Raw genomic sequence first — 26,836 nt, 5'->3', positions numbered from 1 at the left:
TTATCTTTTCAATAAACATGTCGATGATTAGATGTAAGGAATATTTTTGAATCCAGTAGCAATAGCAAGAGTTGAATGTAAACATATTGGTTATCTGTTGGGTTTGTGCAGGGGCTGATTTGTTTTGTTCCAAATAAATTACTCATATGTTGCAACAGATAAGCAGTCTGATGTAGTTAGTTCCTCAGAATTTTCATCTAACTTTAAGTGGTAAAATCCTGATTTGCAATTAAATTTACTAAAGTAGTTATATCCTTGTATTTGTCTTATTTTAATATCTTATTTGGTATTGGATAATTGTATGTCATAACTTTTGCATTCAAATTTCTATATTCAATCACCATTCTACTTTTTTCTCTTTTTTGTTCACTATGTTTATTTACTATAAACGCTGGGCTATTATGTTTACTATTGCTTCTTTGTATATGCTATTTTTCTAATAATTCATCTATATGCATTTTAAATTCTTTTGAATCGTCAAAATTATATTTTAACGATTTTTGAGTTATTATACAATTTTTATCTATTAATTCAATTTTTATAGTATTTTAATGTTTTTTCCATCCTTTTAATGGATTTTCACTATTTCTTTTTTATTTATCGAAAATACAACTAGTTCTACTGTGTCTTCTGTATTTTTTATATTTTTTAACTTTTGTGTAATTTTTTCACTTCCTTTTATCCAATCAGTTTTCTTTCTTATTTTATTAATAACTCTTTTTGCTCTTACTTTTTGTTTTCATGGTGTTGTAAATCACCAATCTGTTTTAGTTATTATATGTGGGTATAATTTATCTAAAAATGGCATTCCTAAATGCATAACTTTTGATGTCAGTTCATAATTATAGATTTCTTCTACCGTTATTATTTTATCTCATATCTGTATTTTTACATTTTTAGCTTTATATGTAATTAAACTCCCTTCATTATTAAATCCTTTGACTACTATTGGTGTTTTTAGTTTATCCCATTTACTTTCTGGTAAACACTTGTATCTACATAAGTTTGCTTTTGCTCCTGTATCTATCATAGGTATATAATATCTATTATAATATTCGTGTACTATTATTTTTACAAGTACATATTTTTTCATATCATGTCAAAGCTCTTTTTATTAATAATTTTTCTTTATTATATGTTATAGATAATTGTGTATGTTCTATATTGTATGATTTTACTTGTTCTAACCATTTTATTCCTAATATTATGTCTGATTTTTGCATTTCTTCCTTTATTTCAAATTCTTTTTTTATTTTTCTGACTCCTATTATTATTTCTTTTTTGGCCGTATGTTTAATGTTTATTAAACTCCTTGGTAGATCTGGGCATATATTACTATTATAATTTATTTCTTCACTTTTTACTAGATAATTTGCTATATAATTTTCTACTTGTCCTGTGTTTAAGAGTATTAAATATTCTTTTTCATTTATTGTTCTTGTTATATAATATTGATTTAAATTAACTGTTGAAGTTGTTTCATAACTTGTTCTTTTTGATGAGCATTATGATTCTGTTTTTTCATGAGCTATTCTTTTAGTTGTACTTATTCTATCATTTATTATATCTAAATCTTCTTCTATATCTATGTCTTTGTAACTATAATCATTATTATCAATTGTTTTTACAAATTGTTCGAAAGGAATTTCTATTTGTATTTTATTAATTTTATTTTTTTCCATTATTTTATATTTTGTTGTTAATACGTATAGATTTTTACATCTTGCTGTAAATATTTTACTTCCTGGGGTTAGTTCTATTCTTGTTATTGTCCAATATAATATAATGATTTATCTATATTTTTATCTGTTATTGCTACTATTATATCAATGTGCTTGGTTTTGCTGTGATATTTAGGATCCTTCGTATATGCAATAGCCGCTTGACTGTCACAATATAATATCATGGGACCCTTAGAATTCTTTGCAATGTTCAAATGATCAAAGAATCTCTTCAACCAAACAGCTTCTTGTACTGTAGATGTACAAGCTATAAATTCTAATTCCATAGTTGACAGGGTTGCACAAGTTTGTTTCATGATTTGCACCACCATTCAGCAAGAAGACATAATCGAAAGTTGATTTTCTATCATACCAGTCACCAGTCCAATCAGCATCTGTATAACCTCTTATGGAAAAATCGGATCCACTATTACAAAGTGAATGATCAGCAGTTCCCTTCAGGTATTGAAAAATTCTCTTTACTACTTTCTAATGATATCTTCAAGGATTAGATTGATACCTGCTAACCAGGCCTACGACATAACAAATGTCTGGACGAGTACACATCATACCATACATCAAACTCCCAACTGCACTAGAATATAGTACTCGAGACATGTCTTTTTTTTCAGTCTTTGGACATATTTCAAGGCTTAAAGTTTCACCTCTTGCTACACGAGTATCCATGAATTTGCAATTATTCGTTCGAAAATGTTTCAAAATTTTCATTATGTATTTTTCTTTATATAGACTCAAAATTTTCTTGAAACGGTTTCTTTGGATTTTAACACCCAATATATAGTCTGTTTCACCCATATCTTTCTTGTGAAATGACTTTGAAAGCCACAACTTAACAATTTTTACATACTCTAAATTATTTCCAGTTAATAAAATATCATTCACGTAAAGCGAAAGAATCACAAATATTTCATTGAACTTTTTCACATAGATGCAATAGTCTTTATCTATCACGGTGAATTCAATTGAAATCACTTTCTTATGAAATCTCAGGTACCACTGCTTTGAAGACTGCTTGAGGCCGTATATTGATCTGTTTAATTTACAAACCTTTTTTCTTGGCATTTAACAATAAAACCTACAGGTTCTTCCATGTAGATTTTTTCATTTAGTTCTCCATTGAGAAAAGTGGTCTTCACGTCCATTTGATGTAGTTCTAAATCTAAACATGCAACTATAGCTAAAAGCAACAGAATTGAGGTAAATTTTACAACTGGTGAAAATTTTTCCTCATAATCTATTCTAGCTTCTTGAGTAAAACCTTTTTCCACCAATCGTGCTTTGTGCCTTTCTATTGATCCATCTGATTTGCATTTAACTTTGAGAATACAGTTGTTCCCAATAGCTTTACGCCTAGAAGAAAGGTCAACTAGATCCCAGACTTTATTGATTTTTATAGATTCTAATTTTTCTTTCATCACTTTTATCCATTCATCTTTTCTAGGACTTGATAAAGCCTCATTCATAGAATTAGGCTCATACAATTCTGTGGGAGATACCAAGAAAACATAATCTTCAATCTAATAAGATTGTTTGGGTACACCTTTTTTGGTAATCTTACGTAATTGAAGTTCAGATTTATCAAAAAGATTTTGGGATTCATGAACCCCACTTGGACCAAGAATCATTTCTTGATTAATTAAATTATCAAGAATGTCCCGTGACATTATTTGATCATCTGAATTCAATATTTCATAAAAAGGCTCATTTTCCTTTATTTCATTCCTTTTTGAAAAATTATTTTCAAGGAATGTAACATCTCGTGATTCAGTTTCAGTAGTACTTTCATATTCTAATTCACTAATGAACACATATCCTTTGGAGTGTTCTGAGTATCTTATAAAGATAAATTTATTTCCTTTTAGACTTAGTTTTCCAAACTTACCAAAACAATCTTTAATATATGCAACACAACCCCAAGGTCATAGATTGTTAAAGTTTGGTTTATTCCCAGTCCATAGTTCATAAGGAGTAGAAGATACTGATTTAGAAGACACTTTATTCAATATGTAGGCTGTAGTTAATAATGTATCTCCCCAAAAAAAGATTGGTAAATTTGTCTACACAATCATGGACCTTATCATATCCAACAATGTTCTATTCCTACTTTCGGCTACACTATTTTGTTGAAGTGTATAATAGGTAGTCAATTGTCTGATAATGGCCTTTTCAATACACAGTTCTTTAAATAATTTTGATAGATATTCACATCCTCTATCGGTTCTTAATGTCGTTATACTTTTGTCTAATTGATTCTCAACTTCATTCATATATCTTTTAAAGCATTCAAGTGCTTCTAATTTATGAGATATCAAATAGACATAACCAAAGTGCATGAAATCATCAATGAATGTAATGAAATACGAAGCACCAGTCCTTTCCCTCATATTCATTGGACCACAGATATAAGAATCCATTAATTACAATAGGAATTCAGCTCTTTTAGCCTTCCCAAATAATTTACGTGTAATCTTTTTGGCAAGACAATTTTGACAAGTTTGCATTTCAATTTTGGAGAAAGAACATAAATGTCCTTCCAGTGCCAATCTATTTATTCGGTATTGCCCTATATGACCCAATCTAGCATGCCATGTAAGTATATCAACATCATTAGTACTTGAATAACATGACATTACACAACGGTCAACATAATAGTCATAAGTTGAAGAATTACAATATAAAATAATAAAGCAATCATAACGATGTCCGAAACCATAAAAAACATTATCTAGAGTAATTCTTACACAATTATGACTAAAAAATAAATGAAAACCAACATCTAAAAGAACAGACACAGATACTAAGTTTCATCGAATTTTTGGAGCATATAGGACGTCATGCAACATTAAAGACCGGCCTCTATGAAAATCTACTTTGAAAATGCCACTCCCTTTGACTTCAAGTCTTGCATTATTTCCTACATAGATCCACCTTGATCCAGGTGAAACTCTATGGAACTCAACAAATGCTTCTCGATCTCGACTCACATAGTCGATGGCTCTTGAGTTTACAATCCAGATAGGATAAGATTCAATTAATAAAACAGTGCTAGAAACATATGTAGCACTTAGAGTTGCATTACAAAATGCTACTTTTTTTTTCTCAGGACATTCACGAGAAAAATTTCCCAGATTTTTGTAAATTTAAAACTCCATCTTGCTCTTATCTTTCTTCTTGAAAAACCTTTTACCCTTCTTGGAATTTGGCAAGTCTTTTTCTCAGAGGGTCCTTCTTTGGTCTCTTTACCCTTCCCGTTCTTTTTACACTTCTTATTACGCTTGAATCCTGAAGAGTTCTTACCACTTGATTTTTCCATAAAGATATTAGAAGCAGCTTTACCATCACTTAGCCGCTCATCTTTAAGTTCAACATGACAGGCAATATCTGAAAAAGTTTTGATGTTGTCATTGTAGGTTAAGTTTACCTTTAATTGTTCCCAACTGTTGGGAAATGATCAGATCACTGTTTGAACCTGCTGCTTATCCGAAAGAATATGACCACCACTTTTGAGTTAAGCGATCATATTCTACATCACCTTAAGGTATTGTTTGATGTTCTGATCATGACGCTTCTTATATGTGTCAAACTTGATAGTCAGCTGTCTGAGGCGGGTGACAAAAGTACTCCCATATGTTCCTTGCAAGTGTGCCCAGATGGCATTAGCAGTAGGAAATACCTTACACTCATGTATGAGGTCATCAACCACAGAACTTGCAATGATTCCACGTGCAATGGAATCAGCCTTTTTCCAAGCCTTATAAGTTGAAAGATCTCTTCTATGTTGTGCAGTATTGCCCTCTTCTAGTAGACTTAAGACATGGTTAATATCTTAAAGATCATTTTGCTCTTTCAGTACATACCACATCTTATGACTCCAAATATCGTAGTTGTCTCCATTTATTTTTTCTCCTTTGTTCAAATCAACAATTATACTTTTTGATGTCATGTCTATTATTAAGAGACAATTATGCAAGTGTGTTATCAATTATGCATGCAAATTGCACATTAAAACAAATCATTTCGCCTTAAGGTTTCATGTTTAGTGTAAAATCGAAAGGACACTTAAGAATCCAATCATCATATACGAACTAAACACTTGACCAAAATTAGAAATTAATTTCTTAATGTGCATTAAAATGATAGCTTTTAATTAAGTCATTTTAAACTCAAATAAATAAATAAATAATATTCATGTAAAATGAGATAAGCAACTTAATATATATATATATATATATATATATATATATATATATAAAATATAAAGTTAATAAATAACTTCATGTTACAAGTCAATCTAAAGATAAAAGTCATCCCACAAAAATTTGAGACAGCTAATATACACCCAAAAAGGCTCGCTAGTCCAAATCTCATGGTAAACATCAATTAATCTATCATTCCATGGTTCACGGAGGGAATTCGTTAATATTGCTAATGCTTCCCAATCCGAGATTTCTACACAATTTTCCAGTTCTACACATTTTATTTCAAACAGATGTATAAAACTAGCAACAGTAATGTTTGGAGTCATCTTAAAAAACTCGAATTCCTTTAGTTTCTTCTCTCTTTCCCTTCGGAAAGCCCTTTCATTTCATAACAAATTTTTTGTTGCCCTAGGGACATCATTTCGTATGATCTCACGACCTCGAAAATATGTCCTTCGACGATGTACTCTTTCATTTTGTTTCTTTGCTCGATATCCGGAACTCCTACTTAGAGTGATTCAAGTTTGTCCCTGTTTAGCCATATCTGAAATAGGAACCAAGAAACAATAAAAATAGTTATCCATTCAATGTGACAACTTATGACACAATTTATTAGCAGAATACAAAATCTGTTGAGGATAAATTAGGGACTAAATGAAACAAAATTATATCAAAATTGATTCAAACACATATTTAAATCACAAACATGTCCCAAAAAAAATTTAAGTGGTTAAACAACTCCACAAAAAAATTATGTCCCCCTTTTTAAAAAAAATTATTTGCAACTCTCATAAACAGTACACTAATACTGATTTAGTATTAGTAAATGGAAACCATTAACAATACATAAATACCCCTTTATCCTTTACAATATATTAATAAAAGTAGCCTCTATTATAAAAAGAATGACCCATTATTCTAAACATTCACGTGTAGAGATTTTTTTTTATTTTATTTACTCTTCCATAGAACAAAATGACCAAATACTCATTCTTCACTTTTCTTCTCAAAAATAAATAAACGAATCTCTTCATTATTTCTCAAAAAAAATTTGAAGGATATGGAAGAAATTCTCTTTACATAGATCTATTCTACCATGGAAATTGATCTTGTTATGCTACTTATTCTTCTTCTATTACTTTTTTTAATAATTATCAAAAGAAAATCTCTTCGTTCTTTAGCAGAAGAGAGAAGAAATTGCAGATTCGTAGCGGAATCGCTATGGTTGTTATTCTAATTTTTGTAGGGACCAAAACCTCGATCTACAACCGGTTATGCTATCTTTCTAATAGGTATGTTCATTTTCAATAATACGAAGGGATACACTTAAACTCGACATCAAAATCATGCAAAACGGAGCAATTTAACCTGTCTCTGATGTCATTGATAGTAAACTACGGAGCAAAATCAGTGTGTACCTTGATATTTTGCAGGGAAAGTGTTAAATTTGCTAACGAAAAGAATTGCTCCAAATCTACCTTGAATCTCTTAGAAACAAAGCTTTGAAGTCACAAACTAGATGCTCTTTTTTCTTGGTGTTTTTGCTAAATGCATTGTATTTTTATTTCTGATCTTGTTCTCTTAGTTTTTGTTGCCTGAAGAAGAAGAATATATATAAGGGAATTGGGCGGGTAAACAGTGACTGAGTAACTGTTCCCACCCCTTTTTTTATTTACATCAATAGGTTACTCCCTTTTTTTTTTTTCACATAACAAAACACAAATAAATAATGAGTTGGGTCGGGTTGGGTCATTCCACATGGGCGACCCATGACCCGTTTACTAACATGAACCAATGATTCCGATGAAAGATTGCATAAGAAGACGACACTATTTATAGTTGCACTCACAAGATCTTAATTTTGTCAAATATATAACATGTTCTTTGTTCTCCCTTTTTTTGATATATATTTATCATTATATTTTTTTTAATAGTCTATTATTATATCCAAATCAATATGATAAACTGGTATATGATGAAGGAAGGAAGGTTGTAAGCAGAGAAATGAAGTATTTCTCCTCAGACATTACATCATAATCTATCCGTTTGTGTGTACTAAAATGGTTTTGTTTCGCTAATCCATTTATTCTGCAAACGATAAATTAATTGTGTGAGAACATAAATGTGATAGTGAATTTGTAGAGTCCTTGAGGTCTCTCAGTTTTGTTCAAAATAAGTTTCAAATTCAAGCAAATACAAGAAAAAATTGCCTTATAATATTCCATGTATGTTGTTTTATTTAAAAAATAATAGCATTAAACTAATAAGATGTCATTATACACATCAGTCCGTCAAACCTCATAGCATTTGTAATCATGACCCTCTGGAAGGTTTTTTTTTTTTTTTTTTTGGAATTACACATGCATCTGTGATGTCATTATATACGCCAATTAGTGGCTATAAGAGGCTTGTTTGGATATGTTGGTTAGCTACGTACTCCCTCATGAATTGTTGATGCAGTTTTTAAGATTATGGATCAAAAGGTAATACCGAGATCAATTTGGCATATTTTGTTCTGTTTGTGGTTGAACTTTAATTTCATATCAATTTGGTAATTCTGTTCCACAAAGTTTGAATCTTTTTCAAACTTTGTTATAAATTAGCTGATGTTTTATTTGATATTTTGTTCTTATTTATAAATATTCCATGAAATTAGTCGAGGTGTATATATACTGGTCTAAACATCACAATTATCAAAATATAAAATTCTTACAGCTAAGGTTTATTAATTTTTCAGAAGATAAACCTCGGAGGATTCTTCGAACTTTGGAGCACACGAAGAGCTCACTTACAAGAGCATCTAAGCTGCAAAGTTGTTGTACCAGAACTGTAGAAGTTAAATTATCATTGCTCTTGAATGTTATGTTATGTTATGTATAAACTTTATTTTAATTTTTCATTTAGCATAAGTAGTAAAATTTTAGCATAAAGTTATCACGATTCGAGCGTAAACCCTAGTCGTAGTGCGATGCTTAGAGTCACAAGTGACCCAAGCTATCCCATGACCTCTGAAGTAAATGATGGAATACTGAGCGAAAACTAAATTAAAATGACATAATCACAATAAAAACAAAATCAGCACTGAATGTCAAAAACTAAGACTATCTGACACAATCAACATGCTGAAAATCTAATTGTCTGACTAGAAATTTCTAAATTATATGAGTTGTTGGGACAAGTCCCCAACTAACTCCAACTATCTAAAATGAAATAATACTAAACAAAAATACTAATAACTACCCCTCGAATGATGAGTACTCACCAAACACTGTTACTGATATGTTGCGGAATCGTACGAAGTGCAATTTGGATGCTAAACATCAGAACTTATATTATAAGACAATAGCAAAAGAAAAGTATGTGATAAATACTTTGGATGTACTGAATATGTGAAAGAACTGATATAGGTTGAACATCATGCATGTGACATGGTAAACTGATGCAAGACCAAGTAATAAACATGTATTGTGACTAATAAAAATAGATTAAAAAATGACAGTCAAAAGCGACAACACCTTTTTTTTTTTTTGGATAAATCAATGAAAAAAAGCCCAGTCATTTGCGTTGGAAAAAGGCTCATTGCATTTTGAAAACAGTCGACTGCATCACTTTTTTTTTACGACGGATAACATTGTTTTTTGGAGGAAAAAAGTAATTTTTTTCTGAAAAAGTGATGCAATGTCTCTTTATGATGAATGAACAAAGAATGAAGGACAAAGTCATTTTTTGAAGAAAAAATAAATCGCTTTGTAAAAAAATAATATTTAAAAAAAACGACATTGTTCATTGCTTTTTATTCTTCAAAATGAATAAAAAATGAGACGGACATCGTCAGTTTTTCAAAAAAATAAAAATCATTTAGAAAAGCGATGGACACTGTCTCATTTTTGGAAACTTATTTTAAAAATTTCAAAAAAGTAACGACAAAAGAAAACCTAGCCATCGCTTTTCTGCATTTTTTGGGATGCAGAAATGTGCATTTTTTGTGTTTCACCTGCCAAATAAAAATATAATTTAATATATATAACCCCATGCAGCACACATTACTAAAATAATCATACAACACATAATACACTACATTATCAAAATAATTAAACAATACAAATCAACAACACACAATTAATCCAATGTCCAAAGAACTTAACAATTAATCCAACAACATCAAAAACATTTAAATAATCCTAAATATTTTCTATTAATTAAAATTTAAATTCAATAATGTCTAAAAAGTGTTTAGAAGCATCAAATTTAACAACACTAAAGAGTAGCCTGTCAATATTCGAGACTATCCCCTAGTCGTAACACGATGCCTAAGGTCACAAGTGACCCTGAGTTAATCCATGGCCTGACATACATTAGAATAGCGAATAAAGTAACAAAATATTGGGCAAAAACTAATTGACATAACTGATTTAAATAATAGTAATGTAAAACTAAGGGTCGATCAAATATAGAAATAGATTTGTCTTACAACCCAATTATGCTGAAATTCAAAACATCTACCGGAAATCTTATACACATAGAAAGTTGTTGGGACAAGCCCCCCAACTAATCGCCACTAACCGAAACTGAAATAAACTGACAAGAAAGTAAAAAATTGATAATTAGTCCCCGAATGATGATGACTATAAAAAGATGTTGTTGAGTAGTGCAGGAAAGTGCTAAGAGCGGTCTGGGTACTGAGCATCCGAACCTATATTATGAGATAATACAACACGCAAAAGTATGCAATCAATTCATTGAATGTACTAAGTATACGATATGGGAAACTAACTAATATAAACTATACATAAATGCATGAAAATATAAACTAAATAAAAGACCAAGTATAAACATGTGCTGGATAAAACTGAATAGTTGAATACTGAACACTTGGTCAAAAATACCTGAACTGAACATAAATTGAAAATGAATTGAGGACTGTAGGAGATAACAATAACTTACGTACCCCAATCTGAGCAAACTGGGGTCCAACTTGTAACCCTAGTGGGAAGGGTACTAGTACCTTACCAAGGGTACCAACACTGGCTAATGTAGATCCACTAAAATAATGTCCTAAAGGACTAGGGTGTCATTCCTCTATTGGAGGGTGATCCCTTATAATCTACGGTGGTGCTGTAGTTCTGGAACTTAGGGACTTTTACTAAAGGTCTCAATACTCAACTGGCGGGCGAGCCTTCATCCTACGCTCACTCGGTGTTAAGTATTACTCCCAACTGAATGACGCTAAAAACTGATATATATATATATATATAGTAAATTATTGAAAATAACAACATATGCATAATCTGAAGTGCTCAAAACATGTCAAGTCGTACATAAATAAAATCCTACGTATCTGGTGTTCATAACCCACCAACTTTGTCTAATGTAACTGAATATGATAATGATTTAAAGCTGATTGTAATAGAGAATTTCCCCAAATACATCCCAAACTCAATAATTTATCAATAACAAGGAAATTTATGTTGGTGAGTATGGAAATATGCAAATCTTATGGGAAAATATGTACTCATGGTTTATTTACACAAATAAACTATAGGAATTAAGTAAATTCATATTTGACCTGGAACTCAATCATGGAGGGAAAGTAAACTTGAGGGTTTGAGAAATCTTTGGGACTCAATGGGTGGAAGGGACACATTGATGAAATTCCACATACCTGGAGTGGAAGCCTTGCAGAAATCCCTGAAGTTGAACTTAAGATGAAGAAACCCTAGATTTCTTTTGGAGATAAGAGAATTGCTTATTTTTGGCTAAGTGTCGAGTGATTAAGAGTTTATGAGGTGTTATGGTAGTATTAACCCCCAATAAATAGTTTTGGAGTGCCTAAATGACGTGGGTTTGGGATTAAGAGAATAGGAAAAGACTTAAAAACTCTTTTAAAGTAGTTCACAAATTTTTGATAAGCAGTCATCATGACTCGAGTAACAATTGATCATGAGTCATTGTCTGAGTCGTGCCTCGAGGACCCAGGTTCCGAGTCCTCTCTGTTATGACAATGAATTCCCTTCTTACGACTCATTAGGACTGATAACGGGTCATTAGGAGAAGTTGTGGATAGAGATTAGATTTCTGGATTTCTTTTTGTTGTGATGATAGGTCCACCTAATGACTAATTGTCACTAATAATGAGTCATTGTCCCTAGGCTAGAATCTAGGATCCCTTACTGTTGTGGTAGTGAATCCACACAATGACTTATTTTGTTTGACAATAGGTTGTTGCCAGATTTGTTGTCATTAGCAGATGATAGACCCTCAAGAATTTTTTCCATATCTTTTTGCCACAATATCGGATTGAAGAAAAACCAGTGGCATTTGGAAGCTAATTTAATTGCATATCTTTCGTCGGGTCTAGAACTAAAAAACATGGTATATTATGATATCTCCCTCTTGGGATCATGTGTCCTCAAATGAAACTTACTAAGCTGAAGTAATAGGGAAAGAGTTGAATCATGAATTAATGTCTGAATCTGTGACTAATGTATGGGCTGAAATAAGCTCATGAATGCATGCGATGACATCGAAATGGATGGATGGCCAGAGATTGAATTGAAATAATAAATTAATTAAGTGATAATAGTACCTCAAACTGGAATTGGGTTCGAAGAGAAAAGATGGGGGTACTTTGTCATCATATCTGCCTCTGCTTCCTAAGTAGCTCCTGCAACTGAATGGTTTCTCCACAGAAACTTTACTAAAGAGAGCTCCTCATTCCTTAGCCTACGAATCTAACAATCAAGGATCTCAACTGGACTTTTTCATAAGAGATACTATTGTCCACGATAATCCTTTCTAAAGGGACCACTGAGGCTGGATCACCAATGCATTTCTTCAACAATGGGATGTGGAAGATTGGGTGCACTGATGCTAACTCTGCAAGAAAATCCAACTCATAGGAAAACTTACCATAATGACTCAAAATTTTGTAAAAACCAACATAGCAAGGACTGAGCTTTCCTTTCTTACCAAACTCTTATAATGATTAGTTTTTTTGAAATATGTGAATTGTGTGTTTCTGTGTGATTTTATTATTTTACACCTCCCCGTAGTTGAATTATGGTATTTCTGAAGTGTGGGGGTGATTGGCATGGTTCCCAATGCATTTTGGTACCAGTATGCGATATTGTGGTTTTTGATGGCTTCGAGAGCCTTATTTTGGACTTATGTAGATATCTTTTGATACATGCGGCGGATGTTTGAATGGATTGCGCTAGAAGCTCTGAAATATCGATTTTAGGCTAGGTAGACCTTTGGTTTGGATTCTGGTGCACATGATCTCATATCAACCTATTGGTCGAAAAGTTAAAAAAATAGAAATATAGGCGTGGGACCTACATTTTATCGAAATGACGTCGGATGAAAAATATGACTCTGCCAAAAGATCCATAACGTCAATTTTAGGGTGATATAGTTTTTGGTGTAATTTTATGGTTTTTAAATCTCATTTCAGTCCTCGATTTAGAAAATTGCGATTTTGAGTTTCGGGAGTCAACTTTGTGTAAATAATATTTTTTTATCAAAGATCCAACTTTTCCAACGCATTCAAAGCGTCGAATTTAGTGTGGTTGCATATTTGTTTTATGTATATCAGACTCTGAATGAATCTCGGATACCCCATTGAAGTTCTGCTTACACTTTTATAAAAAATTGCACTATTTTTTTTAAAAGCTTTTTATTGCCCATTCTTTCACCTTGCCTCTAGAGAGTTAAACCCTAAAATATTGTGGAAGCATAAAAGTGAAGCTTATGGGAACTTGAAAAGCTAGATTAACATCTATTTCTTAATTCTATTACGAATTTAAGGTAAGAATCCACCTTTTCTTAGTAATTTCTTGATTAGTTTCTCAACACTCTAAAAATCATAGGGCTTGATTTTAAACCACAATTTCACTACTTTTCTCTTGAATAATATTTTAATCCAACAATTACTAGTTTTTCATCAATTTAATTTTCAAAACAACTCTTATTCTTGATTTTAACTCAGATTTTTATTATTTTACCCATTAAATCTTAAAATTGGTTTTTCTTCGATTTTAACCTCATTTTGACTTGATTTAACTTAAGTTTTCAGCTATAGGTTCCTCAAAATACAGGGAGAACGTTTTTGAAATAAGGTTATGATTTTTCCATTATTTTTCGAAAATCTATTTTGGGGGTCCATTTTGACCTGAATCAAAAGTAGTCAATATGCGTGTCATTGGTTTTGTTGTGACGCGTAGATTCCATATTTGATATTTTTAGTAGAGTTCGGGACCATTCTTGAGGAGTACGACTTTGGGAGCAAAATTTTGGTTACAGTAGCTTTTGAGGTAGGTCATGACTTAACTCTTTCAGTCTAGGCTGGTGACACAACGTAAACCAGGGACTCAACATGTTGGGTGCCTCAGGTCCACCCGAGATCGGAGACCACCCCCAAGACCCAACCATAACCACCTAATACCCCAATCCAGATGGATTCTAAATATATATGTAACGTAACAAAATAGAATAATCATAAATCAAATACAGTCCAAAGGTGTCAGCCCCAATAACAACACCAATGCCAAGGCTGACACTAATACCAACACCGCTCATACCAACCGATAGTAGTCACACAAAGCCTCTATCAGAATAAAAAACTATATCCGTTTTGGACATGCCCCAGATGATAGCCAAAACCAAAGTCTATGAAATGGCAAAAATATGTAGGGAAATCCATAACATGAAATAGAGCCTTATGGAGTATGGAAGCTCACCACTTCAATCTAATACAAACTATCCCTAAATCAATCACTAAGCAGGAAGAGTATGGATGGTTCCTGTATCTCATGGGAATAAAACACTCGAGGATAGGTTAGGGGGTAAATGCTAGCATGCACTCAGGATAAGAATAAAATAATGCCATCATCTAAAACCAAGTAAATATCAAAATTCCATCACATTCATACATATATATATATCATGTCGGAAAAAGGAATCGGGTTTAGCATGCATTTAAAATCTTTAACCTAGGATTGTGTAGCTTAGCCTTCCTAAAATTGCCTATGGGCTATATGGGTTTAGCTTCCCCTGTTGAAAGGTCCCCGATGTGTGTTAGCCGTATGAGCCGAAGAAAAGAATTCGATATGACTAGTACATCTCCCAAAATATAAGTGTGTCATAATGCACAAGGTTACCAAGACCACATCACATCTGCAAACGTGAGTTTCCAGTTTTGGTCCCCCCAGGACCGCCACCTTCCACGGATTTTCTAACACTTTCCTCTTTAAGTCCATATTAAAACCATTCACACACAACCACTGAATTACCAAGGAGTCTTATTTATTAAGCATTAATCATCGGTATCGTCATACCAACACTAGAGCTTGCAAGTCAAACCATTTATGCCAAACCAAAACCATTAAACTAATTTGAGAACAAAGTTTCCAATTAAACCATTATAATGGCCACCAAGGCCTTTCCAAATCAATTTAAAACCATTTAAACCAATTTAGGTTCCATTACCTTTTATGCAATGCAAGGAGTTCAATAATTGTCAAACTATGTGATAAAAACATTCTCATAGGCATTTTAACAAACATGTTGAGAGCAAAATATTTCCAAAATCAAAACCAAGTACCAACTGACCATTCCCATGTAACCACAAGAACAAACCATAAATAAAAAATGAAAAATCAAGAATAAACCACAGGAAAACATTAACCAACCATTAATAACCAAAACTCCCAACACATAGTTCAAAACCCAAAATAATATCATAATTATTTCATGAAAACCATTTATAAATCATGCCTTTAGTTGGAGCTAATGATGAGAGAGGAGTAACATGCCTTAGATAAAGAATAATACGGAGAGAAACCACCCCTTAGAGCCCTAATTGACCACCTTGAAGGAAACCCTAGCCTTTGCTTACCCCATGAGGTTGAGAGAGATTTGAGAGTGTTTCTAGTGTTTTAGATTTAGAATAATGAGGTAAATGATTTCACAAAAGTGTTTTAAGTCGTGGGTCCATAAGGGGTTAGGAGGATAAATGTCCAAAATACCCCTAACCTAAACTGTATAAATTCCCATAGGAGGGTACGACTGCACCCCCCAAACTGTACCCTAACATATTAGTGGTATCCACCACTCATACCTTAGGCAGCAATATGGTCTCCACACTAACCAAAATCCGACCACCAAAGCCAATTCATACCCAAGTATACGACAAGTACCGTAGAGCCTTATCCAAGATAGAATCAAATGGATCAACACTGGATAACATATGACTCCTTGATATGACTCGTTCACTATCCTTACAGCTCATAGTGAGCCACTCATACTCAGAGCCAAGTTAAGTTACTAAGTTTAAGATTAAGTGAAAGACATCCAACCCAACGACCCGCCACTAACCATATGAGTCGTACCCACCAAGTCGTACACATACCAAAAACTCAACCATCCAATACTGGACAACATACGATTAGGCCACCCGACCCGTACCCACTTCATACAACTAGTATGGTGAGTCGTATGATATCTAGAAAGTTCAAAACCCAGGAAATTTCTCAGGATCCGAACCTTGGATGTTTCAATTCTCTCCCACTTGTATCATTCATCCCCAAATGATGGATCAAGGTTGCATAAGCACAATTTACACCCCTAGATGCCTATACTCTTACCTTTCAAAGAATAAACAAAGATATAGTGAAATCAAACTTTTCTTTAACTAAATTTGAAGACAAATATGTTGCAAAGATCACATACCTTCCACACAAATTTATGGAGAAGAAAACAGGAATGGATACTTGGACTTTATGTCCTCTTCCATTTACCTTGTAGGCTCTTCCATCTTGTGGTTCCTCCATTGAATCTTTACTGAGGAAACATCCTTAGTCCACAATCGATAAACTTGACAATCCAAGATCTCAATCGGGATCTCCTTATAAGATAGAGAATCTTAAATACCAATATCCTTGATATGAAAAATTTGCCATGGATGACCAATACACTACCTCAACATAGAGACATGGAATACAGGATAGATGGAGCTCAAACTAGAAGGAAACTCCAACTCATATGTCATATTGCCAACTCTTCTCACAATCACATAAAGACCGACATATTAGGGACTGAGATTCCCATTCTTTCCAAACCACATCACTTCCTTCATAGGAGACACCTTTAGGAATACCCTATCTCCTACCTCAAACTCTAAATCCCTTTTTCTCACATCTGCATAGGACTTTTGCTGACTTTAGGAAGCCTTAAGACTGTCCCGAATTACCTTCACCTTCTACATAGCTTGGTGAACCAAATTTGGGCCAAACATATCCGCCTCGCCAACCTTGAACTACCCAATAGGATACCTATATCTCCTTCAATAAAATGCTTTAAATGGAGCCATCCTAATGCTATTGTTGTAAGCAAACTCCACAAGAGGTAAGTGCTCGACCCAACTACCACCATAGTTAATAATGCAAGACCGCAACATATTCTCCAATGTTTGAATATTTGTCTCTGCTTGTCCATCCATTTGCAGATGAAAAGCAGTACACGGACTAACCTTAGTCCCCAACCCTTTCTGAAATAATCACCAAAAGTGAGATGAAAACTGTGTACCACGATCTAAAATGATAGAAATAAGTACCCCATGCAACTTCACAATCTCTTTGAGGTACAACCTTGCATAATCATTAGCTAAGAAGTTAGTCCTTACTGGAAATACGTGAGTCGACTTTGTCATCCTATCCACGATGACTGACGAATCAAATTGATTTCAAGATCAAGGAAGATAGGTAACAAAATCTATATTGATAACTTCCCACTTTCATTCAGGTAACTCTATTTTTTGATACAAACCTTTGAGCCTCATTTGCTCAACTTTTATTTATTGGCATTCCATGAGCATGGCCAAAAAATTTGCCATATCTCTCTTCATATTGTTCCACCAATACATCTCTTAAGGTCATGATACATTTACGTCGAACCAGGATGAACAACATAGCAGGACTCTTTTACCTTGGCCAAGATCCTTTCACGCAAACCATCTATATTAGGGACACACAATCACCCTTTATAGAACAGGGTACCATCACCACTAACCTCAAAGTCCATCACCATCTTCCCACATATACCGGCCTTAATCCTCATCAAGATAGGATCTAACATTTGTTTTTCCTTGATTTCAGTACCAAGAAATGATCGTGCCACTTCCCGCACAAACACACCACCATCCTTGGAGTCCAGAAAATAAACTCCAAGATTAGCTAAATGGTGAATGTCCTTTACTGATTCTCGTTTCTCCTTCTCTACATGAGCTAGACTCCCTATGGATAAACAGCTATCAACAACCACATTAGTTTACCTGGTGGTAATGAAGACTCATATCATAATCCATGAGAAGCTCAATCCATCCCCTCTGCCTGAGGGTAAGCTCCTTTTGAGTAAACACATATTGCAGGCTCTTTTGATTAGAAAAGATGTCCATATGCACCCCATATAGATAGTGATGCCAGATTTTCAATGGAAACACCACCGTCAATAATTCCAAATCATAAGTTGGATAATTCCTCTCATGTACCATCAACTAACTAGAAGCATAAGCTATCACCTTCACACATTGCATCAGAACACAACAAAGGTCCACACGGGATGCATTATAGTAGACTATAAATCCATCCTTGCCTTCAGGCAAAGTCTACACCAGGGCCAAAGTTAACTTATCATTCAGCTTTTCAAAATTATCCTCACACGCATCCAACCACAAAAGTTCTTCTGAGTCAACTTAGTTAAAAGGGAATCTATAGTAAAAAAAATCTCTACAAACCTTCTACAGTAGCCACCTAAGACTAAGAATCTTTGATTATTATTTAAAGTCGTAGGCCTAGTCCACCTCTTCACCACTGCAACCTTCTGTTGATCTACTATGATTCCATCAGTACAGATGATATCACCTAAAGAACTAACAGCGTTCAATGAAACCTCACACCTCGAGAACTTAGTATATAACTACTACTACTTAAAGGTCTGTACCCAATGCGGAGGTAATCAACATGATCCACCTCACTCTTATAATACACAAGAGTGTCATCAATGAAAACTATGAAAAAAAGATCTAAAAACTAATAGAAGACCTGATTCATCAAACTCATAAATGCCGCAGGGGCATTAGTCAACCCAAAAGACAACAAAAAACTCAAAGTGCCTATACCGGGTATAAAAAATATTCTTAGGGATATTCACCTCCCTAATCTTATGCTGATGATATCTAGATTGAAGATTAATTTTGGAGAAAAACATAGGACCTTGCAACTAGTCAAACAAATTATCTATCATTGGAAGTGGATACTTGTTCTTAACCGTTACCTTATTTAACTATCGGTAATCAATGCACAATCGAAAGGAACCATCCTTGTTACACATAAATAACGTAGGTGCACCCCATGGGGACACACTAGGATGGATAAAACCCTTATCTAAGATATCCTGGAGTTGCTGCTTAAGCTCCTTCAATATAGCTAGAGCCATTATATATGAGGGAATAGAAATTGGATGAGTGTTTGTAACAAGATAAATCCCAAACTCAATCTCCATATATGGAGAAACACCAGCGAGGTCATCAAGGAATACCTCAACAAATTCTTCACTATCGGGATGAAATGCAAAGAAGGACTCTCCGAGTTAGAATCTTTAACTCGGATTAGATGATAAAGAACCCCTTGGAGATTAATCTCTGTGCTCTAATATAATATATGAATTTCCCCTTAGAATCTAGGGAACTAATCTCTCGCTTAATAACTAGATCAATAGAGAATTTGAAGACAACCTTATGGGCCCAACAATGTAGAGATGCATAACATGAGGTAAACCAATCCATCCCTAGTATAGCATAAAAATGCACCATATCTGATTTAAATAGATCCACCATAGTTTCTTTACCACCAATAGATACCACACACTCTATACACTCTTCTAGCAATAACAAAGTCACTTACTAGGGTAGAAATAGAAAAAAGGTCCAAAATTACCCCAGGATCAAAATTAAAATGTACAACCACAAATAGGGTCACATAAGAGAAAGAGGATCTCAAATCAAATAAAAAGTACACATCACGGGAATAGATTTTCAACATACCAATCATGACATCAGGTGATGCCTTGGACTCCTATTTGATAGTGAGAACGTATAAGCGGTTTCAACCAGTACTGGAACTAGATGGTGCAGCCTATGGTGCTGGAGCTGATGAAGTGACTGGAACCTTATTCGCTTCTTAAGTAACCTTGGTCACCAGGCAATTCCTAACCACAAGCCTTGGCTGACCATAACTGAAGCACTTATTCCTTCCATCTTCACAAAAATCCTAATGCAATCTATCTCAGAACCTGTAAGAAGGATATGATGGAGCTAACTGAGACTCACTAGCCTGAGATTAGGCACCCTATGCCCTAAAGTTGTTGCCACCTTAAAAATGGCTATCAACCGACTACTTAGGGTATGGAATACTAGCCGTTGAGTAACACCCAGAGTTTCCCCACTTCTTCTTAGGCCACTTCCCACTATCCTAGCCACTTTGTTTCTTTCCACCACCCTGCTCAGAGAACCTAAACTTTTTTCCCTACCTTTTCTCTATTTCAGCCTATTTTTTCTTCTCTTCCTCTACCTGTTGCATGTATACAACTAACCTAGAAATATCCATGTCCATGATCAACAAAACAGCCTTAATATCCAAAATTAACTCTCTATATAACTTGGAAGAGAATTTTCTTATTCTAGAATGCATATTAGAAACCATCTCTGGAGCATACCATGATAATTGGTGAAACTTTAAGGCATAATCCTTGACAAACATCTTACCTTACTTCAGGCTTACAAACTCTTCCACCTTTGCTTCCCTCAACTCTTGAGAAAAAAAATGGACTAGGAAAGCATTAGAGAAATCATCCCATAGAGCTAACTCATCACTATCTCCCCTTGACTGATCCCATTCTTCATTCCATTGGTATGCCATGTCCTTCAATTGCTAGGCGACAAAATCCACTCCTTCTATATTAGTGGCAACCATAATTTGTAAGATTTTTTCCATTTTATCAAATAAACCTTAAAGATCTTTCTCCACCTTAACACCAGTAAAGGTCAAAGGACTCAACCTCATAAATTGACCAACCCTCGTAGGCTCAGAAGATGGAGTAATATGAACACCATGCTCAGACTGAGCAGCTACCAACTGTGCCAACATGTGAATAGACTGACGAAAGTTAGTATTTGTTATTTCAGCTTTAGGAGATTGAGATAGACTAGAGAGAACAGGTGGAATTCTTATAGAAAAATTAGGAACTCGACCCCTAGACTGAGTATAGATTCAATGAGTAGAGCGTGTCTCATCAACATTGTCCCTAGTTGGGAAAAAGGAGTTTCTATGAGTTTTAGATCATCGAGGGATGATCCAAAAAGTGAACAAATAGGAATTAGAGGAGAATTTATGACCTTAAACTCTGCAGCTTAAAAATAGAACACAAGAACAAGAAACATTCCTAAATGCCTCGTAGCCTCTCCCTTATAAGTGTGGTGCACTACATCCCCTTAAAAGAGACTCTTCTTGACAATGCTTTATGGACACCCATGTGACCATGAACCTAGGGCTCTAATACCAATTTGACATGACCTAATCAAGGGCCTCGTTATGTCGGGTGCCTAAGGCCTACTCGAGATTGAAGACCACCCCAGACCCAACCATAACAACCTTATACCCCAAGATAAATGGATTCTAAATATATATACATATAACATAACAAAATGGAATAATCATAAGTATAATATATTCCAACAGTCTCATCCCCAATATTAATACTAGTGCCAAGGCTGACACTAACACCGACACCGCCTATACCAATCCATAAAAGTCATACAAAGCCTCTATCCAAAGGAAAAATAATATTCAGTCGGGATATGCCCCTGACCATAGACAAAACCAAAGTCTATGAAATGACAAAAGCATGTAGAGAAATCCATAAAGTAAAATGGATCCTTTCGTAGTATGGAAACTCACCGCTTCAATCCAACAAAAGCTATCCCAAATTAGATTACTGAGTAGAAGGAGTATGGATAATTCCTGTATCGCGTGGGGATACAACGCCTAAAGAGGGGTTAGCAGGTGAATGCGCATGCACACAAGATAAGGATAATATAATGCGAATATCTAAAACAAAGTAAATATCCAAATGCAATCATATTCATACATATATATATCGTGTCGAAAAATAGAATCAGGTTTAGCATGCATTTAAAACTTTAACCTGGGATTATGTAGCTTAGCCGTCCTAAAACCACCCATGGGCTATATGGGTTTAGCTCCCCCTGCAGAAAGGGTCAGACACATAATAGCCGTAGGAGCTAGAGAAAAAAACCTAAGATAACTAGTATATCTCCCAAAATATAAGTGTGTCAGAATGCACATGGTTACCAAGACCACCTTACATTGACAAACGTGATTTTTTAGTTTTGGTCCCCCCAAGATGGCATGACCGTCATATTCCACAATTTTACTAACCCTTTCCTATTTAAAAATATATTAACACCATTCACACACAACTAACCAATTACCATATAGTCTTATTTATTAGGCATTAATCATCGGTATCGTCATACCAACACTAGAGCTTGAGAGTCTAACCATTTATGCCAAACCAAAACAATTAAGCCAATTTGACTACAAAGTTTTCAATTAAACCATTAGAATGGCCACCGAGGCCTTCCAAAATCCATTTAAAACCATTTAAACCAATTAAGGTTCCATTACCTTTTATGCAATGCTAGGAGTTTAATAATTGTCAAACTATGTGATAAAAACATTCTCATAGGTATTTTAACAAACATGTTGAGGGCATAAGATTTCGAAAACCAAAATCAAGTACCAATTGACCATTCCCATACAACCACAAGTCCAAACCTTAAATACAAGATAGAAACAATAAATAAATCATGGGAAAGAATTAACCAACCATTTATAACTAAAACCCCCAGCACATAGTTTAAAATCCAATATAAAATCCCAATTATGCCATGAAAACTATTTATAAATTATGCCTTTAGTTTAAGAAAATAATGAGTGAGGAGTAAAATGCCTGAGATAACGAATAATATGAAGAGAAACCACCCCTTAGAGCCTTAATTGAACACATTGAAGGAAACCCTAGCCTTTGCTTAATTCAAGAGCTTGAGAGATATTTGAGAGTGTTTCTAGTGTTTTAGATTTAGAATAATGGGTTACATGATGTCACAAAAGTGTTTTAAGTCATGGGGATGTAAGGGGTTAGGAGGAAAAATATCCAGAATACCCCCAACTTAAATTGTATAAATTCCCGCATGAGAGTACGACTATACCCCCAAACTGTACCCTAACATACGAGTGGTACCCACTATTTATACCCTAGGCAGTAACTTGGTCTCCACACTGACCATCATGCAACCACCGAAGCTATATCATACCTAAGCATACAACAAGTACCCTAAAATCGTATCCAAGATAGAATCAAAGGGATCAACATTGGATAACATATGACTTCTTGATAAGACTCATACCCTATCTTTATGGATCCTAGTGAGATACTCATACTCAGATCCAATAACTTTCACTTTTGCTCGATCAACTTCTATCCCTTTTACTAAAATTTTGTGGCCGAGAATGATATCCTTATTTACCATAAAATGGCATTTTTGCCAGTTAAACACCAAATTGAATTCAACACATTGTTGCAAGGCTATACTCAAGTTTGCCAAACACATCTCAAATGAATCTCCCACCATAGAGAAATCATCTATGAATACCTCTATGGTGTCCTCCTCCATATCTGAGAAGATAAACATCATACATTATTAAAAAGTGGCGGGTGCATTACATAGCCCAAACAACATTCTCTTAAATGTAAAGGTGCGATATGGACATATGAATGTCGTCTTCTCATAATCTTCAGGAGCAATACAGATTTGGTTGTATCCAGAATGACCATCCAAAAAACAATACCACCCCCTTCCAACCAATCGATCAAGCATTTGGTCCATAAAGGGCATCGGGAAGTGATCTTTTAGAGTCCATGAATTTATCTTGTGTTATTCCATGCAAACTCTCTACCCAGTCACAGGCCTGAGTGGAATCAACTCATTCTTTTTATTTGCAACCATAGTCATGTCTCCTTTTTTAGGAACGCATTGAACTGGGCTTACCCATTTACTGTCAGAAATTGGGTAAACCACTCCTGTATCTAACCAGTTAATAATTTACTTCTTAACAACCTCTTTCATTTGTGGGTTAAGATGACACTTATTCTCCATGGTTCGAATACAATCTTTCTCAAGTTGAATTTTATACGTGCAGATGCCAGGGGGAATGCCAATAATGACAGCAATGGTCCATCCTATAGCTCTCTTGTACCTCTAAAGTACTAAAATAAGTGTGTTTATCAATTGCTTACCAAAATCAGCTAAAATAATAACAAGTAGTGTGTTCTCGTTGCCCAAAAACATATATCATAACTGCCTGGGTAGTTCTTTCAATTCCAACACTGGTGGCTCCTCAATAGATGGCTTGGATGGTGGTGTTGGTCTATTAACAAGGTAAACATTTAGCTTTTCAGGAGCATAAGGATATGCACCCCTTTCTACTAAAGCACAAACAATCTCTTCATACTCCCTGATGCCTTCACTATCAAAATTCATCATAACCGCGACCAAAGGTTCGACAAAAAGTTGCTCAGCTATTGACACCTCCGGTTCATCCTCATAATACATATCAAATACTAATAACACACTCATTTATTTATGCTGCTGCATTGATTTATGCACATCAAACTATACCACTTCATCATTCATCCTGAATAAGATCTTATTCGCTCTTAAATTAATCAACATATTTCTAATTGCGAGGAAAGGTCAACCTAAGATTATGGGCACCTTGACGTCCACCTTGCAATCCAGAATGATAAAGTCTTCAAGGAATATAAAGTTGGACAACTTCACTAATACATCATACAAAATGCCAACAAGTCGCTTTACTGACCTATCCACCATCACGAGTCGCATGTTAGTGGGTATGGCATTTCCTAGACCCAAATTTCTATAAAAAGCCAGCGACCTCAAATTTATGCTTGCTCCCAGATCACATAATGCCTTGGAAAAGTCCATAGTCCCAATTGTACAGGGAATAGTGAATGCGCCAGGGCCTGGTTTCTTCTTCACCAAGGTCCTTGTAGAAATAGCGCTACAATAATAAAGATTACCCTCTAATTCATAGCTCACCACTCTTTTCTTAGTCATAAGGTCCTTCATGAATTTCGCGTATCCTAGCATTTGCTCAAGTGCCTTAACCAAAGGCACATTTATTATTAATTGCTTTAGTACTGCCATGAATTTACTGAATTTTGCATCATCAATTTTCTTCTTCAATAACTGAGGAAAGGGAGGTGGTGGTCTTTGGATAGTTTTTAGCACTACCTTCTTCTCCTTCTCTTCACCTTTCTCTAGAACATTATCAGAATTATCCAGCTTCTCAAACTCTATTGGACCTCCTTCCGGTTCATCAACAGCTACCTCATCAACTGCAGGTTTGCCCACAGTAGGGCCAAGTAATATCTTACCACTTCTAGTGGTAATAGCCATGCATAAGCCATCATTCCATCGCTTTTGGACCGTATCGCTTGGTAACATTCTGCTCTTCCTCTGGTTGAATGTTGTACAGAGTTGGCTCATCTCCTGCTCTAACTATTTGATTATGGTGGACTGTGAGTGCACCAACTGACTGATGGATGTCATATAAGTCTTCATAGTGGTCACACCAGAGTTGGTAGCCTCTACTTCCTTCAACAACTTATCCATCATATCCTCTATGGAAATTTTTTAAGAACTACTTGAAGTAGTCTTACAATTTCCAAGAGGAACATATAGCCCGCTCCTGTCATTATTATTCCTCAAATTTTCCTGCTCCCTACCTTTATAACCAGGCTTACCATAAAAGTTCCAACCTTGATTCCCTTGGCTATTGCCTCGAAAACCCCCTAATTATTAACATAGTTAGCCTCTTCTTTTGCATCAACCTCAATCCTATCATGAGATCTCACAACTTTCACATTCTCAACTTTGCCTGATAGCAAGTGCTTGGTTAAAAAATCTATCTATGTTTTCAGGTGAGACATGTCTTGGTCAAGTTCCTCTTCTCTTCTATGTTGTTCTGTAGTAATACATATAGAAGTAGTGGGGCTGGCCACCAAAGAGTCTCTGGTATGCAATGCCCGACTTTGTTTGGTCATTTTGTCCAGCATCTCTGAAGCCTCTGGGAATGTAAGATCAAAAGAAACCACCAGCAATATTGTCTATAATTGGCTTTGTAACAGAGCTAAGATCCATGTACAAAGTCTCCATCAAATGTATGTCTGTCATGTTGTCGTTCGGACACTGTGTCAGCTTCTTCTAGAATATTTCCCAGGTTTTATGCAAGGGTTCAGTTGGGAGCTGCCTAAAGTTGCTGATCTCATCCCTCAAATGTAACTTTCTGGAAGGCAGAAAGAAGCTTTCTAGGAAATCTCCTTTCAACTGCCTCTAGTTGGATATAGAATCGGGTGTCACTTATTTATCCATAATGTTGCCTCCCCAGATAGAGACAACGGACACAATCTCAATCAGATAGCATTCTGGCCCACTCCTGGGTTATCAAAAGATTTGTATATGGTGTCAAAATTCACTAGATGAAAGTTTGGGTCATCCCTAGGAAGGCCACCAAACAACCCCTTCAGATTAAGGAGTTGGATTATAGTACTCATAATATAGAACTTGCACCCAGGTGCCAACGGTGGAGGAATGATTGCAACAGTTGCACCTACTCCGCCTATTCCATCATCATCATCATTGAGATCATACTAGACCAGCTGGTACTCTTGTCTTTC

The 26,836-nt window shown here is 34.8% G+C and overlaps 1 protein-coding gene and 1 long non-coding RNA gene across 2 annotated transcripts; one reads left to right on the top strand and one right to left on the bottom strand.

Moving 5' to 3' along the window:
- The first annotated feature begins 6,916 nt into the window (after window positions 1-6,916).
- On the top strand, window positions 6,917-8,844 carry LOC124897172. Its single transcript, XR_007053850.1, has 2 exons — window positions 6,917-7,233; window positions 8,679-8,844. It is a non-coding gene; the product is annotated as an uncharacterized LOC124897172 (long non-coding RNA).
- Window positions 8,845-24,830: 15,986 nt separating this feature from the next.
- LOC107878050 lies at window positions 24,831-25,646 on the bottom strand. The gene is made up of 2 exons (XM_016724950.1): window positions 25,392-25,646; window positions 24,831-25,259 (listed from the first exon to the last, which is right to left on the bottom strand). The coding sequence occupies exons 1-2, from the start codon at window positions 25,644-25,646 to the stop codon at window positions 24,831-24,833; spliced, it is 684 nt and encodes a 227-aa protein (XP_016580436.1).
- Between the last annotated feature and the right edge of the window lie 1,190 nt (window positions 25,647-26,836).

The sequence above is a fragment of the Capsicum annuum genome, chromosome 1 (assembly GCF_002878395.1).
Source record: "Capsicum annuum cultivar UCD-10X-F1 chromosome 1, UCD10Xv1.1, whole genome shotgun sequence".
NCBI lineage: Eukaryota > Viridiplantae > Streptophyta > Magnoliopsida > Solanales > Solanaceae > Capsicum > Capsicum annuum.
Note: the sequence above shows the minus strand (reverse complement) of the source record. Positions and strands in the feature narration are given on the sequence as shown.